Source organism: Arachis ipaensis, chromosome B4, assembly GCF_059453495.1.
Source record: "Arachis ipaensis isolate K30076 ecotype BB chromosome B4, ASM5945349v1, whole genome shotgun sequence".
Lineage (NCBI taxonomy): Eukaryota > Viridiplantae > Streptophyta > Magnoliopsida > Fabales > Fabaceae > Arachis > Arachis ipaensis.
In genome coordinates this window covers 34,437,279-34,455,343 of record NC_142439.1, presented here as the reverse complement: position 1 = coordinate 34,455,343, position 18,065 = coordinate 34,437,279, and the positions used below count along the sequence as shown (strand labels likewise).

At 30.3% G+C, this 18,065-nt stretch overlaps 1 protein-coding gene across 1 annotated transcript; it reads left to right on the top strand.

The window, feature by feature from the left end:
* The first annotated feature begins 16,135 nt into the window (after window positions 1-16,135).
* LOC107639248 (BOI-related E3 ubiquitin-protein ligase 1) lies at window positions 16,136-17,632 on the top strand. Its single transcript, XM_016342726.3, has 2 exons — window positions 16,136-16,780; window positions 16,874-17,632. Exons 1-2 carry the CDS (start codon window positions 16,352-16,354, stop codon window positions 17,432-17,434), a joined length of 990 nt encoding a protein of 329 aa, XP_016198212.1. The 5' UTR covers window positions 16,136-16,351; the 3' UTR covers window positions 17,435-17,632.
* Window positions 17,633-18,065: the final 433 nt, after the last annotated feature.

Genomic DNA, 18,065 nt, shown 5'->3' with positions numbered 1-18,065 from the left:
GTCAGGTCAAATTATTTCCGGCAGATTTACGATTCCAACAGTAAAATTGCCGGTAATAATTGGAGGAAAAACAAAAAAAAAATTGGCGCTCCTTTAGGGTCTGATTTACCGGCAAAAAAATTCGACAGACCCATTTAGTAACACTTCGTTTTGACGACCTGCAATACGTTACCGTCGAATTTTTTCGACAGTAAAGCCGACGGTAACTGTGCCATAAATTTGAAGTGCGGACCTTCTTCCCCCTCATTTGTATTCGTGTCTCTCTCTCTCTCTCTCTAACCCTCTCGCCTCCCACTCTCTCTCTACCCCTCTCATCTCTCCGGCAGTCGAATGCCACTCCTTGTCATTTTCGCTGTCACCGTTGTATCTGTCGGATTCTGAACGAGCTACTACCGCTGCTGTCGCCGCTGCCAACGCCGCTGCTTTTGTCACCGTCTATGTCGCTGCTGCTGCCACCATCTATGCCGCTGCCTCTTCTCAGCTCTGGTGCTCTTCTTCACGTAATGCTTCTGAACTTAGAATTTTCTAAAATTCTGATTTGTTGATATAAATTATAAGGTTTATTTGCTATTTTGAGACTTCTGATTATTGTTGATTATTTAGTTCTGAAATTAGGGTACTAAACTTGTTTTGAACTTAGGGTACTGAAGTTGTTTAGTTTCAATTTTAATTAGAACATGTTCTGATTTGTGTTCCTTATTTTGTTCTGAACTTAGGGTACTCAACTTGTTTTGAACTTAGGATTTTCTAAAACTCTGAACTTAGGATAATGAACTTGTTTAGTTTCAATTTTAATTAGAACATATTCTGATTTCTGTTCCTTATTTAGTTTTGAACTTAGGGTACTAAACTTGTTTTGAACTTAGGATTTTCTAAAATTCTAAACTTAGGGTACTGAACCTATTTAGTTTCAATTTTAATTAAAACATGTTCTTATTTGTGTTCCTTATTTAGTTCTGATTTGTTCCGATTCTAATTAAAACATGTTTTGATTATTGTTGATTTTTTCTGAATTAGTTATTATAATTTATAAGGTTGATTTGTTGTTATGAATTTCTGATTATTGTTGATTTATGTTGATTATTGTTGATTTGTTTTCTTTGTTTGGTTTTGACTAAAGACTCTGATAATAAGTCACATTAATTTTCGATATTTTAAGAGTGAAAATGACAGTAAATTAAAAAAATTAAATATGAAATCATTTTAAATGACTTATGGATGACTTTTTATTCGCATACGGACAAAATTATACATGTAGTACTATATATTGCTAAATATTTGTGAAGTTGGAATGTGCGCTTACCTCTTTCATTTTATTTGATTTCAATAGATAATGTATTTCTTTAAAGGGTAAAGTACTAAATTGGTCCCCTAGGTTTGGGCGTAATTCTGTTTTGATCCTTAAGGTTTAAAGTGTTCTATTTGAATCCAAAAAAGTTTCATTTAGCATCAATTTAGTCCCACAGTGAGGTCAAACTTAAATAATTATCAAAATGTCCTACATAACAACAGTACAAGAACAAAATCGATAATCTGGAGAACAAGTACAAGCTCCAGAGGCATAAAATCAACCATTGATACATCAATATATTTATTTATTATTTTTTTATAATATAAATAAAATATTTTCTATAAAACTAAAGAAAATGATAAATAAATGTATTGATGCATCAATGGTTGATTTTGTGCCTCTGGAGCTGTACTTGTTCTCCAGATTATCGATTTTGTTCTTGAACTGTTGTTATGTAGGACATTTTGTTAATTATTTAATTTTGACCTCACTATGGGACTAAATTGATGCTAAATGAAACTTTTTTGGATTCAAATAGAACACTTTAAACCTTAAGGACCAAAACAGAATTATACCCAAACCTAGGGGACCAATTTAGTACTTTACCCTTCTTTAAATAAGTTTAATGTAGTTTATGCTTATTAAGCATTTTCAATGATGTTGTGAATATGTTTAGCACATTTTTAATTGGTATACTCTTTGCAAACATGATGACAGGTAGAGGTGATGCAGATTAGTCGGGTGGTCGTGGCCATAGTAGAGGGAAGGTTTTTGCCAGTACCACTGGAAATTTTAGATCCTCTCTCTCTACTCCGACTACCCCATTGACGTCACAAGTTGCGGGATCATTAGAGCATCCGTTCATCATGATTCCTAACTCCGACTATGACCCTGCGTCTACAGCGACGATGCTGCCTCCTTCCGCTCAGTAGCACACTATCTCAGCGACGCCGCCTCTAGCGACAGACACTGCGGTGCCCAAATTCACTCACGGAAGCGAGTCAGCTGATGCTCCTCCACCACCTCCCATCATAAGGATGACGATTTGGCCTCATGGCAGAATGACGTAAGTACTACTTTAAGTCTTTTATATATTGAAAGTATTTGATAACTCGTTGTTAGTTATTCTTGATTATTGATTCTAGTTTTAGTGGATTTAGGATTTTAGGTTTAAACTGTTGAAAATGTTTGATATATCGTGATTAGTGATTCTTGATAATTGATTCTAGTTTTAGTGGATTTAGGGTTGTAGGTTTGAATTGCTAAAAGTATTTGATATATACTGATTATAGATTCTTGATTATTGATTCTAGTTTAGTGGATTTATGGATGTTGCTTCTTGATTATTGAATGTTGTTCATTGATTGTTGATAATTGGTGTTGTTTTAATTAATTGTTGATGGATAGAGTTTGTGGCGCATTTCAGTTATAGATGAAATGCTCCTGGAATTTCTAAAAAAATCTTTATATATTATGGTTATTTGCATCTGAAGTTTTAAATTATATTGCCATATTGGTTTGTTTATAAATTGTTGATAGGTTTACGCTAAACAACGCATGTACTCAGGAGATGACCAACGTCATCAAGCTTATGTACGACCCTCCATGACCGAGCTACAAGAAGATCCCCTCTGAGACCAGAGAGCGATGCTTTCAGAAGTAGGTGGTAAAAACTTAATATAGTCAAACCTTCTTAGCTAGTTTATATCTTCTATTTTGTATAATACGATATATTTTGATTAACTAATTTTAAAATTTCTTTATGCAGTTGAACTTTATATGGAACAAGGAGCACGATGCCCTCATTAGGAAGATTTACGGCCATTGAATGGGTAGGCGGCTGCAACAGATGCTGGAGGATGCACGTGAGAGGTGCGACCACCTCACTTCCTAGCTCCACCCGAAAATTAAGAAGGCTCTGTATGTTCACTAGGAGACAGATGAGGGGTTCAGGCATCAACATCTCACAAATAGAGCTAACAAGGCATCGGCCAAGTCGTCCAAGTATACCGGCAGCTCAGCGATCTTCATGAAGACTAAGGTCAGGCTGGTATGTAGCTTCTCTAATTTTGTTATTAACTTAGTAGGCATCCTAACATATTGTTTCAATACAACATGTGTAGTCAAAGTCATTAGATCGCGATACGATATTGGCGAAGACCTTCAAGTACACCCACACTTTGAAGGAGAACAAAGAGAGATTTGCTAATCAGTGGTTTCATTACAAGAAAAAGCAGTATTTGTAACAAAACAAATTGTTACAAAAAATCTGAATTTTGAAACAAAAGGTATTTGTAACAAAAAGAGAGTTGTTGCAATATGTCCCGTTACAAAAAAATTTTGTAATAAAAAATGAAACTATTATAATACAAAGTAATATTTTGTAACAATTTTTTTAATACAAAAACCAAAATTTGTTACAAAGTGATAACAATGTTTGACCTTTAAAATATTTTTCGTAACAATTTAAATTTTTGTGTCATAATATTTTGTTACAAAATACTACTTACTTTTATAACATTTTTTATTCTTAGTTACAAAAATAGAAAGTTCATTTTAAAATATTTAATTAAATAATTGGTATATCAATTAATTTTCTAAGCATACTAACTTAACATTTATATAATATATAATCACATAGATAATTAGAATATTTTAATGTCATTAAGATTCTTTTACAATAAAATAAATTCTACAAATTCAACTAAACACAACTTTTTCCTAACCTAAAATTGTATCATATTGGATTTATAATTCTTGACTCTTCTAGCATATTTCATTCAATATAAAGTCTAGCATGTTAGCATCAATTTTGTATCCCTGCAAATATGAACAATGAAAACCAAAATTAAAATTAAAAAATAGCACATAACACTATCTTTATCAGAGTAAAAATTAAGTTAGAACTTACAAGTTAAAGTTAACTAATATTTTAAGAATTTATTCTCAAAATTTAAAACTAGCCGATCAAGAATACAAATTATCAAGAATTGACAATTCAATATATAAACCCAGCCTAATTAATCATAATTTAATTCATTAAATTTATATAAGTATCAATTGTCATACAATCACTACAAAACACAATTTTTACCAAAATCCTCATAACAAATATACTTAACTTTTTTTTAAAACTTTTACCCTCATAAAGGTCCATAATGAGGTTTATGTCAAAAACTCAAAATACAAGATAAGAACATTACAATAATTATCCTAATAAAAATTTAAACCTGAAAAGAGAAAGTTCCAAAACAACACACCATCTAAATTTAATAAAGCATTGAAACACCTGAACAAGTTTATGTTATTGCAAAAGCAATAGTGATGCAGAGAGTTTGGAAATAGAGAAGTATAGCAAGATTGGAAAAATAAAACTGAATTAACTAAAATTGACAATGAGTAAAAAATGCTAACTGATTACAATGAGTATTAGGCTTATATAGAAGGAGACTATTGATAATAAAGATAATTCTCCCTAACCAACTTATAACAAACTGAATAACAACTTGACAGCTAAGCCACATTATCTTAAACTTTCTTAAACTCTAATTGCTCCTGCTTATCATCACTAGCATTAACAGCACCATCAACAAAATTATTTCAGAATCATTAAAATCAACCATCAACAGTTATTCTAGTTTCATAAAGATTATAAAAACAAAAAACTTAACAACGGAAACTGCAACAACATTATTTTGCCCGAGTTCAGAATAAAAAAAACAGCACCATAGCACCATCAATAACTTAGAATAAAACAAATCAGCAACCAACAACTCAGAAATCAGAATCAATAAAATTAACAAAACTTAATAATGCAGTGAAACACTATAGTACCATCAACAACTCAGAATCAGAAAAATCAGCAACCAACAACTTAGAAATCAGAATTAATAAAATTAACAAAACTTAACAATGCAGTGAAACACCATAGCACCATCAACAACTCAGAATCAGAAAAATCTGTAACTAGCAAATAGGGGAGAGGCAAGGCTCAGTGATATTTTTTAGCAACACAAAACTTTACCTCCAAATATAATTTACAGCAACAAAAAAATTTAGCTCAGTCATAATTTCAGCAACAAATTTAACTTTCATGAAAATATTAGAGGCATAGTAATGATTTATAGTAATGAAATTGGTAAAAAAAAAAGAATATGACCGAAGGAAGCTCACCTCCAGGGACCAACTGACGGTGAAGGAAGCTGACCAACTGAGGACAGTGACAGATCTGGCAGCGACGGGAGTCACAGCGACGCGAAACGGAGGCACGAACGGCAGCGATGGTGGTTGGAACGAACGGCGACGGCGACAGACCTTCAACGGCAGTGACGACGGCGACGCGGACCTCCACAACGACGATGGAATGAGATGCGACGGCAACTCCCTCCTCCTCGTGCTTGCTCTCTCTCTCTCTCTCTCTCTCTCCACGACGGCCACCTTGGGACGATAGCAGGCTTTCGGCGGCGGTGAGACGAAGACGCGTAGCTTCACGGACAGTGAGGCACGACGCCGGCGCGGGACAGCCCCCTCCCCTTATAGTGTAGTTGAACCTGGGTTGAACTTCTGCAATAATAGACTTCACATTTATCAACGAGTTTGCTTCAACCAACGTCCTAATAGCATCTGCAATCGTGTCTGAGTCCAACTTGGCATGATATTGTGAAATTGTCCCCATGGTGCACGTGTGTTTGCCATTGCATTTCCTTATCTCCCAACAACCTTTCTTTCGAATCAAGCTAGCTTCGATAAGCCAATCACACCCTGCACCATACCCCTTGCATTTTGTATAAAATATATGTGGCTCAAATTCATACACAGTGTAATCAACTTCTGTAGAGATAGTGTAGTTTTTTATTGCAGAGATCATTAACTCTCTAGAACCAAATTCCATCCGAATCTAAATTCACCATCTTCTGTTGCAACATTGTCTTTGCCTACAACATGCGAACCACTGTTAGCCGGTCAAGGCTAAATAAAGAAATGGTAGTTGAAACTTTAATTAATAAACATAACATACTAATATTCGCATACTTAGGAAATTACAGGGCATGCATGGCTTCGAGATCCAGAGTTTGCATAAAAGATAGAACACTAAAGGATACTGGTTTACAAGTGCATCTATTTCATTTTACACCGCCGGATTTCCTGCCTCATCTCCGTCATCACTTTTGTTATCGACTTTATAGTTGATTTTGAATTCCTTTTCACTGTCGTTGTTATCTTCTTCCCAATCTATATCCCTAAACTCATCCATATTTACTTCCTCACCAACCGCGTCCAGCCCCATATGCTGTTCAAACTCAACGTACAACTCTATCATCGGCATGTGAAGTCGGATTTATTGATAAATGTAGAACATCTGTTGCATACATGCGTTGTCAGTGATGGACATTATTTGAAACTGTATCAGCCCACCAAATACTTGTACATGATTCCTGTATAAAATGTTGCTCACTCTCTATGAAATGTGACTTTGTATGTTCTCACAAAAACCATTTTGCGACTCTACAAAACTCATGGTGCATGGAATAGTAAAGAAAAACGAACATTCAAAAACAAAAGTCACTCTTTCATGTGTATTTGGTATAATCTTATCATTATAATACACTCACAAATTTATAATACCTTTTATAATCTCAACTTTACCTAACCGAACTTTTTTGTACTACTAATTGTCAAAAAACTCAGAAGTATAAAAAAAAGAAAAAGAGGATGAGATATAAAATATGGATAAATTGACAATGGTATTTATAAACAAAATTTTTAATTAAAATATTTTTTTATAGAAAATACAAGCTGTGTTTTACAATTTTTGAAAAAAGTTAATAAACATTTGTTGTTTCCAAAAAATAAAAAAAAAGACCAAATTTCTTTCCATATAAAAAAAATCAGTCACATAATATTGTATTCAAAAACCGAATAAATTTATTATTGAAAATAAAAAATATTAATATTGTCGACAAAAGTGAGGGCGAAATTCAGTTCACACGTCTTCTATCCAGAATCAAGTTGTCTAATAAAGGGTTCCAAAAGAATATTTTATGTAATATTTGGACGGAACAGAATAGGGTTAGTCGAAAACTATTGTGGACCAACAAATTCGTAGCCATTAATTTAGAAAAATAAATGTAGACGACTTCGGACATGGGGGGTGACTGGTCCTAGTTCAACTTGCATTGCTTGTCAATTTCGTAATTATCATTATTAGTAATATTATATTATTATTTCTGTATATGAGAAAGGAAATGAATATTTCCATGCAGAAGGTGACGTGTGGGTACCAAATTAGTTGAAGTTTTTTAATGGCAGCCCCTGCTAGGGATAGATATTCGTTGTTTTTATTCCATGAAAGTGACGATTCAAAGATACCCTTTTTTCAATGAAATAATATCTTACGTGAAACTTTAGTACCAACACTTACCCACACATATTTCTAGCTAGGGGGCTATACTATATTATGCAAGTACCAACAAAATAAGAGGTTACGTTTTAGACTTCTGTTTCCACATAAAAGGCCTAAAGACACGTAATTTTCCCAATGCTAATGAACCCTAATTCCTAACAAAAATGATTTAAACCGAGTGGACATATTAAAAAAATTAACCTTTGTTGGTAGATTAAAACAAGCATAATTATTGTCCAATCAGAGAAAAACAAAAGTATCGGTCTAACTTTAAGAAGATAACTATTACAAAAAAATTATTCGTACATTAAAATTAGATCAATTATTAATATATTTATGTATAAATATATATAATTTAATTTATTTTTAATATATATTTATATTCTAATATATATTTTATACTAATAATTAATTTTAATAACTAATTTTAATATATATATATATATATATATATATATATATATATATATATATATATATATAACATAGTCGTAATTATTAATAGAAATTAATTTAAATATGAACATTTTCTAATATATATCCATATTAATTAATATTAATAGTGTTGGATAAATAAATCTTTTTTAAGTCTATTTTTTCTCAACTCTTTCCTTTCTACTTCCATGTTGTTTTTTTTTTTTACTCTTTGTCTTCTACTACTTACTTGTTTTGTATTTTTTTCCTATATTTTTTTTCTTCTGGTTCTTTTATTTCTGTTTTTTTTTTGCTGCATTTAATTCTGAAAATATAATAAGAGAAGACATTAGTAATAAATTAAAATAAATTATAAAAATTTATTTTATTTTATTTTATTTTATTTTTCATTCAAAAAATTTAAAAAATATATAATAATAAAAAATATAATTATAAAAAATTAATAAAAATAATAAAAATAAAAAATAAAAAATAAATTATCTTTTGTTAGTGTCTCATGTGTCTTTTTTATCAGAATAAATATAAAATATATTAATTTAGTGCCTTTAGACACAATATATCTATCTATATCTCATTTGTTAAATACAATTTTATATCTCTGTGTTTTTATCTTAATATCTCATGCATGTAAACAAACGCAGCCTTTGTTTTAATGTGTTGTTATACATAATTTTATTATTTTAATTATTATTTTTTTGTATTTTTTGTTTTTTTCAAAAAAAATTTATGCTGATTATAAGAAATTTCTGTTTTGGTTTCATAATTTTTTATGTCGGTATTAAGAAACTTTCTACTACTTTTCTTCGAAAAAAATCAGTAAATTTTCTCAAAATTTAATTATAGTTTGATTACAAACATATTTATTCACCTCACATTTATCCATTTCATCCAGTTAATTATCTTACAACTATTTAAATGGCAATCCTAATTTTGAACTTAATTGGTTGATAGCATACAGTAATTTAAAATGGTCCATTCATATATCATATCTTCAACTAAATATAATTAAAGATAAAAAATAATTTAGTATAATTTTTGTCATCTAAAATATATTTCATTATATATATTCACACGAATATTTTTAGATTGTCTTTGATTTAAATAATTAATTTGACGACTAATTTTATATTTAGGGTGATTGAATCTAGCGGTACGGTACTAATCCCTTGACCAAGTAATGGATGGTTTGAGAAACATACAAGGAAGGATAAGATTACAGCGGCGAATAGTGAGGCTGCTTCCATGGTGATGAATTCATGACTCATGAGGCTTAGCTTTCTCGCCTAAAACTCTGCCACTGCATTCTCAATCCTTGTGTTTGACCAATATAGTCATTATTGCACTACAATAATAACATGATGCAAAACCATGCACCATGCATTTCATATTTCACAAGTCTTATTTTGTCTACTTTTGTTTTGTGGTACTGCAAAAAAAAAAAAAATAGAATGCGTTTAATTTATATTTTTTTATTTTATAAAAAAATAAAAATAGTAGCAATTTGTATTTAATTTTCACCTTCTATTTTTTTTTAACAAAATTTTAGAAACAAAAAATACAAAAAATAATAATAAAAAAGTAAAACTGCAAACCACGCGCAACTACCAACTTGTGTTTGAGTTTCGACGCAAGAAATGTTGCATCTGGCCTCGTAGTTCAAGCCATTCCACATAGCCTATTAGCCTCTTTGATGAATTTGGACCTTTCGTATTCTTTTGAGTTTTGAATAATCTCATGAATTTTAAGTAAAGAAATGGTAGATAATTAATTTTTTTCTATTATGTTTAAACTAATATTAAATAATTATATTTTTTAAAAAGTGTGTTGATTCTCTAGTTAATTATTTACTTATTTTCTAAACAAGATATTTGGTATTTATAAAAAATTATGATTATATTATATTATAAAATATGTTATTATTGTTACTATGAGAAGTTTGATTAAATTATTATATCAAATTTTATTATACTAAAAAGTGAATATTTTTATTAAAAATATATAAAATAAATATATAAATATACACATATATATAATTACTTATTTTTAGCATTGATAAATATTCAGCTAATATGAGTAAAGTATTGTTTTTGTCCATAACGTTTGAATCGTCCTATTTAAATCTCTAACGTTTTAAAATTGACTCAATGTTGTCATACCATTAGGAATCTGTTAATGAAATTAACGACGGGATAAAATTAAGACGATTTTGAAACGTTAGGGACTTAAATAGGACGAAAACGTTGGGACAAAAACTACATAGAAATAAATTTTAATTTTATCCTTCACCAATATCAATCTTTTACGGTATAGAATTATTCAATTATTTTTTAATCACATTTAAGTAAATTATACTTAATCACATTACATTGATTCTAAATAAATTTATTTTTTTTATAATTTTACTCTTAAAGTTTTTTATTTATCATGAAATATTTGTAAAATGACTAGAATCACATTACTTTATTGTATGTGTTATGCTAGATAACCAATAATTTTTTTGAACAACATGAACAACCACCAATTAAATCAAAACACACTACATCTCCAAATTACCCACCTAAATCTTAATATTAGAATAACCATCCGCACACCTAGTGAAATGAACATCCAATATATCCATTGTTTACATTGTTTAGTATTTTCATTATTTATCTATATTTTTCCTTATTGTATATGTATCATTTTTTTACTACAAGTTTATGTACTAGTCATTCTGCAAATATTTTATGATGAGTAAATATTTTTAAGAGTAAAATTATAAAAAAATAAATTTATTTATAATAAAATTAATGTGATTAAATGTAATTTACTTAGATGTAATTAAAAAACAATTGAATAACTATGTACCGAAAAAAATTGATATTATTGAAGAATAACATTAAAATTTATTTCTATGTATCGTTTTTGTTTCCAATGTGTTAGTCCTATTTAAGTCTCTAACATTTCAAAATCATCTCAATTTTGTCTCGCCGCCAATTCCATTAACAGATTTTTAATGGCAGGATAACATTGAGTCAATTTTAAAATGTTAAAAACTTAAATAAGACGATTCAAATATTATAGACAACTTTAAAACTTACCGAGACAAAATCTCTATTTATATTGATATAAAAGAAATATTCAGCTTCCTTCCTCCTCCATCTAGAATCCTGGTTTGTTCGGTTCTTCCCTTGGTATTTAATTTGAGCTGGAGATATTTATTTTCTGAACTGATTATGTAAAGTAAAACTGTGTATTTAACTGTTTGGTTAAAATAAAATAAAATAAACATTCCATCAGAATGAAAACTATCCCAAAGTTTTTAGTAATTCTTTTCTCAAAATTGTAATCTTTCCCTATCCATTCAAGCTAGCTTACGTTAATAACATATAATTATGAAAGCACGCACGCTATTACAAAATTTTCTTTGTCTATAATAGTTAGTTGCTATAGTTTATTTGCATGCGTATACTTTTTAGTAGTACATTTATATCTGGAACCTTAAAAGCCCAAATGTACGTATACAATTAATTAACATATAAATATCTAGAGTTTGATAACTGATTAACAACTAATCTAGCTAACATATATTATAAAAAAAATGTAGGGTAGAAGAAATAATTGAGATATATAGGATCTACGTGCAGCAGACAAGGGATGGATACAATATAAAACCTTATTTATTCTTTTTAAATTTGCAGGCTTTATAACGTGAATGTATTATATTCTATCATTTCTTTTTATATAATAATTAGAATTAACTAAAGACCAAAGTGCTTATGCAGTCATGCCTCATTGCATCTGATATAAAATGGAGTAGGTTATGCCTAGCACATTTTTAGTTAAAAGCCAAACATGTGTCTCATTCAATTGCACTTTCACTAATACTGTGTTTGGATGTTTGATAGAAAATGAGAAAAAAGAAAATAGATAGAAAGATAATGAGAGAAAAAAAATAAAGAAAAAGTGAGTTTTTTTTGTATATTATTTAAATGAAGAGAAAATAAAAAGAAAGAAAATTAAAAAAAAATTATTTTGTTTAGATATAAAAAAAAGTAAAAAGAGAGAAAATTATATGGAGTAAAATTATTTTATTACCCTTACATATATTAATTTTGCATAGAGGATGAGTTAAAGATTTTGCTTTTTGTCATTAGAATGGTAAATATGAAATTTTAACATTCTTTGGCCTTCTCTCTTCAGTTTTCTTCGCAGCATTGAGAGGAAAAAAAAAATTATGAGTCCCATGCCAATTTTTTAATTTTCCATTCATTTTCTTCTCTGTTCTAAATAATAAAAAATAGACTTTTCCACCAATTTTTTTTTCTTTCATTTTTCTTCCTTTTAAAATTATTTAAACCAAATAATGTGTAAATTGTAATTTGTAGCACATATCATAAATCATGTTTGGCAAAAGAAAAAGAATTAACCAAAGGTTTCTATTCTGATACATAATAAAAGTGTACAAAAACTATAAAACAAAGTGAGAAAAAAAATTCCTTTCTCCACCAAACATGTCTAATTTTTGTATTCTATATGTACATTTGTAATTTGTATGTGAATATTGACCTTAACCAAAACGCGATATAACTTTTATATTTACTGCTAGTCAAACTGAATCTTGATAATAATAATAATAATAATAATAATAATAATAATAATAATAATAATAATAATAATAATAATAATAATAATATATCATGCAAACTTAATTGATTGGTTGATTCACTGCACCAGGTGATATTATCATGATAATTAGAGGATACACATAATTGTGACAACCAAGTGACAGATCTTTCTCCTCATGCTATTCTTTAATTTTATATATAATATATTATTTTTCAATATATTATGTATAATTTGTTAGGTGTAATGGTATAAGTTTATTAATTGTTTTCTCATATTATGGAACGAATAAACTAAAACTTTGTAAACTATATATGTCTCTTCATGCATGTGATTCGCATGTATTATTCCTCTGTAAATGCTTAACTTTCTATTGAGATTCCTTTTATACGTTGAGCTAGTTTAAGTAGCAGACAGATATCTATGATTGAATTTAGATAGTTTAGGTAGAAAATTGATAAAATGATAAAAGTAAAAAATTAATTATTATTGATTTTTATAATTTTTATAAAATATATATCTCTTATTATCTTAATTTAAATTTAAAAGCAATTAACTTTTTATTTTATTATTTTATTAATTCTCTGACTTTAAAATATCTTAATCCGTATTGACTATGGAATTTTTTTGTTGGCGGACATGCAGTGCCAAGAAGGGAAGGAGTAGCTAAGACCATCTAACTTAATCAACTTTAATAATTGAATGGCTATTGTAACTTATAGCCAGAGATTATTAGACAATTGGTCAAACTTTAAATTTAAATATACATAGCTACAATCTTATTGTTAGTAAATTTGAAGCGTTTTTTAAAAAAAATAATTTTATCTTAAATTATAGGTTTTGACATTGATGTCAATATTTTTAGTTTAAATCACATTGAGAGTAAGATGATCAAAACGATGGGCTAACATGAAATATTATGGTTCTTGAAAAATGACAAAAATTAGAAGGATCAAGGATGGTAATAACAATGAATATTGAGATCTCATGAGTCATAAGTTTCTGAACGAGGTTTTCATGAGTTTTTGTCTTGGTGGCTGCTGGTAATATGGTTTCAAATGGAATTTATATGCTACTATTAGTTAAATTGAGACATGAATATTGTTACCTATGTGTGGTAATAATCATTAAAAGTTGAGTTGATTGAGAAATATTTATGTTTATTCATAAAAGATAAGTTCATTTGATCTTTCTTTACACTTATATATATGTGGCATTTGGTCTTAATTTGGTAAAGTTTTTATTTTTTAAAAGTAATTTATAAAAATTAGTTTTTAAAAGATAACTTTTTAAGAAGTGTAAGATTTATGTTTGATAAATCAAATTAAAAATGATTTTCAATAAATATAAGGAACAATATTTATGTTTGATAAAATAATTTTTAAAATTTAAAAATATTATAAGAGACATAAATTTAAGCGTTAAACTTAAAAATTAGTTAATATATGAGATTATATTAGACTTTTAAAATTTGAAAAGCACAAGCAAACTTTAAAAAGCTCCACCTTAAATGCTAAGTATTCCAATTTTTTAAAAATTACAAGCACAAATCTTTTTGATTTACCAAACACAAAATAAAAAACTTATACTTTTAAAAAGCACAACCACTTTCTCAAAATGTTTTATCAAATTAAGCCTTAGTCTGTTAGTCTTGTAAGTTTTTTAAATTTGTAATTATATTTTATATTCAAAAAATTTTTAATTATATTTTTACATCAATTTTAAATTTATAATCAATCTTTTTTAATGATAAACGTTATAAAAATATTTTCATTCATTTTATACCACTAACCAATATGCTCAACATATTCAGGTTAAATATTTTTAAAATAATAAAAATATGATTAGGAATTTAAAATTAATATAAAAATAATTAAAATTTTTAAAAACACGAAAATTTAATTATAAAATTGATAAAATTATATATTTTTTATTATTTTAACAAAATTATATGAATCAACAAAAATATTTAATCATAATTTAAATATTTATTTTAGTTAAATGAAATTTAACATTCCAAAAATAGAATTATATACTTAATTGAGCAGATACATAAACCCATTAAAATTCATTGATATAAGAATCTTAATAAAAATATTTGATAGGCCTTTTCCATAAAATTAGTGTGAGAATCCGATACAAACGAATCCATCAAATCGTAAAAACTTCCGTTTCCCAGAGATAAGAAAGAAACAGGAAATTTCTATAGGAATATGCAAAATCGTTACAATGAAAGGAATGCACATTATTGGGCGGTGGCAGATGAATATAAATGTTGATCCAAAATTATTGTGGTCCATTAAAAAATATCTTTATCTTCGGTTCACTAAAAATGAATTAAGCACCACTAATCTAATTTAAAAAATAAAATAAAAATTAAATACTTTTTAAATAATAAATTTAAATATTTTATTGATATAATAATATATAATTTAATAATTATATATTTTTTTATATAAAAGGATAAATTCATAAAATAAGGTTGTCTAGTAGTACCTGCAGTGGTTGGATGGAGGGTGAAAGAAAAGAAAATGATGCTATACTGCAGGCATTGATTGTGGAGAGGGGTGGTAGCATGGCCAGCCATATGGCCTGCATCTGCATTTGCCTCTCTCTCTTCACCTTATTTGTTCGTACAGCGACACAACAGTTAAAACAAATGGACCAAGCCACTGCACCGGAGAAGATGGGTGTGACTGTAGATGTGGGACCCATTCAGGGCTCAGCTTTCTTGTCTCCAATACACCCCTCCCATCACGCACCTTGCACGTGCTACCCCACCCTTTGGCCCCATTCATTCTCTCCTGGACCCACGTGTCCTCTTCTCCCCACCGCCACGTCCTGCCAAAGAGTCCGCGCGTAGTTCCGTCAATGACTCAGTGTCACCTGTGTTTCTCAAACTATATTATATGTCATAATAATAAATAATAATAATAATTACGTGTAATATAATAACAGTGCTTTCATTGAGTTTCTAACCGTTACAAAATCATCCAATTCTATATTATTTTACTATATATTATGTTTTCTAGAAATGACTGGGTCCTGCCAATTACCTGAAAGGCAGGGAAAGATGTATATCTCATCTATTAGCTTACATGATTAAAGTCTTTTGTCATTGTTTCCAAAAACAAAAAATATTACAACATCAAGATAACAGTAGAATATAAACGAAAAAGCTGAAACCCCGCAAATTCCAAAACGAGTGAAAGAAGAAAAGTTAAAAGGGGAAAAAAATAAAGAAGGATACCCACAATCCCACATCACATCACATGTTTTCACTATACTAAATAGCACCTACTATTTTTTTAATTAAAGAAACAAATCTAAACCGAGGGGTAATTAAAGGGAATTGAATATGATAGATTGTTAATTAATTTATTATAAATGGAGGGAGAAATGGGGATAGGGGGTTAGATTTTCTCTGACTAGGAAGATGCGTTTGACTTTCTCTCTCTTGGTAAATAAATAAGCGAGACAGAGTCATCAACGCTCCTTTAGTAGTGGGCACCCAGTCACGCAGAAACCACAGCCCTGTTAATATTCTCTCCTCAATTGCAAGAAACAAGAGGAAAGAAAAAGAAGAGGAAAACCGAAAACACGAGAAGTAACCAACTATGGCAGTGGAAGCACCTCACAACCTCTTCCCTCCACAACAGTTTGTGAGTAACACAGAATTCATCAAGCTGAGCCACAACCAGTACCAGCAGCACAACATGATGATGGACGCTGGAATAATAACCATGAATAACAACAACAAAAATACAGCTTCAACAACAACAATGCCGGAATCGTTGCTGATGCCTCTCTACGCATCCTGCGATCCAAACTCGATAAACAAATCAGACAGCGGCCTCACATATCACCACCGCATCTCTCTCCCTCGGAAGCGTTCCAGAGAAGACTCCATAGCTGAATCATCCAACGTCCTCCCGCTTCCTCAGAAAAGCAAACTCTCTTCTCCCTTCCTCCACCACCATAACAACCTCCTCCTACACCACCTCAACAGCCAACACTCCGAGATCGACCAACTCATCTCCCAACACGTAAGCTTAGCTTCTCCATTCCGTTTCCGTTTCCGTTTCCGTTTCTGCTTTTGGAACTGCTCTAACGATTTGCTTTGTTCATCTAACTGACAGACGGAGAGAGTGAGATTGGAACTGGAGGAACAGAGAACGAGGCAGTCAAGAACGTTTCTGACCGCAATCCAAGAAGCGGTTATCACGAAGCTGAAGGAGAAGGACGACGAGATTCAAAGAATGGGAAAGCTCAACTTTGCTCTACAAGAACGCGTAAAATCGCTCTGCCTCGAGAATCAGCTATGGAGGGACCTCGCTCAGACCAACGAAGCCACCGCCAACTCCCTCCGATCCAATCTAGAACAAGTCCTCGCTCACGTCGCCACCGACGACCACCACCAACACCACAACAACAATAACGGTTACGGTTACGACGACGAGGCGGAATCGAGTTGCGCCAGCAACAACCGCCACCTCCGCCTCGAGGATGACGCCGACGACGGAGGAGACTCCGGCGCCGCCGCAGTGAGGATGTGCAAAAAATGTGGGGAGAGAGAGTCGATAGTGTTGCTGCTGCCGTGTAGGCATCTCTGCCTCTGCACAACGTGTGGGTCCACCGTTCGGAACTGCCCTCTCTGCAATTCTGGCATCAATGCCAGTGTTCATGTTAATCTCTCTTAGCACTTTTTCTTCTTTTTTTTTTTTCATACTTTGTTTTCAAATACCATCCAAAATTAGATGAAATTAGTTTTTTTTTTTTTTTGCTTTTTGTTTCTTTTGGGTGTCCAAAGGGCAGTGTAATCGTAGATAGAGTTGACTCTAGAAGGGGAAAAAAATTAGAATTCTTTTGTTAATGTACAGATTTTATTTGATTTTTCACTTTTTCTTACTGTTTTTATTTTTATTTTTTGTTCCCCTCGTTTCATAATTTGGTTATTTATTTCGTAAATCGGTTACTACTATTAGGTCGTGGATTTGGTGGGAACCGGTGGCCGTTAGAGTAGAACTTCTTGCTACTACAAATTCAGCTTCAAAGTTTTAATTAAAGAACAATAACTGCTGATTTTTATTGGAATTTAATCGTGATGAAGTTCTATTGTTGACAAAATGTCTTTGATTCAATTCAAAATCAAACCAGATTAGGCGTTAAGTTGTTCATTTTATTTAATGTTCTTAAATTTGAGCTGTGTACGGATCTTATTTCATCAGCACAATGAAGGGGTGGTTGAAGAAATTACGCTACGTTGTTTTTAAAATAAATTTAACATTGTTATTGTCTTATTGATTAGTCATGGCTATGACAATGAAATCT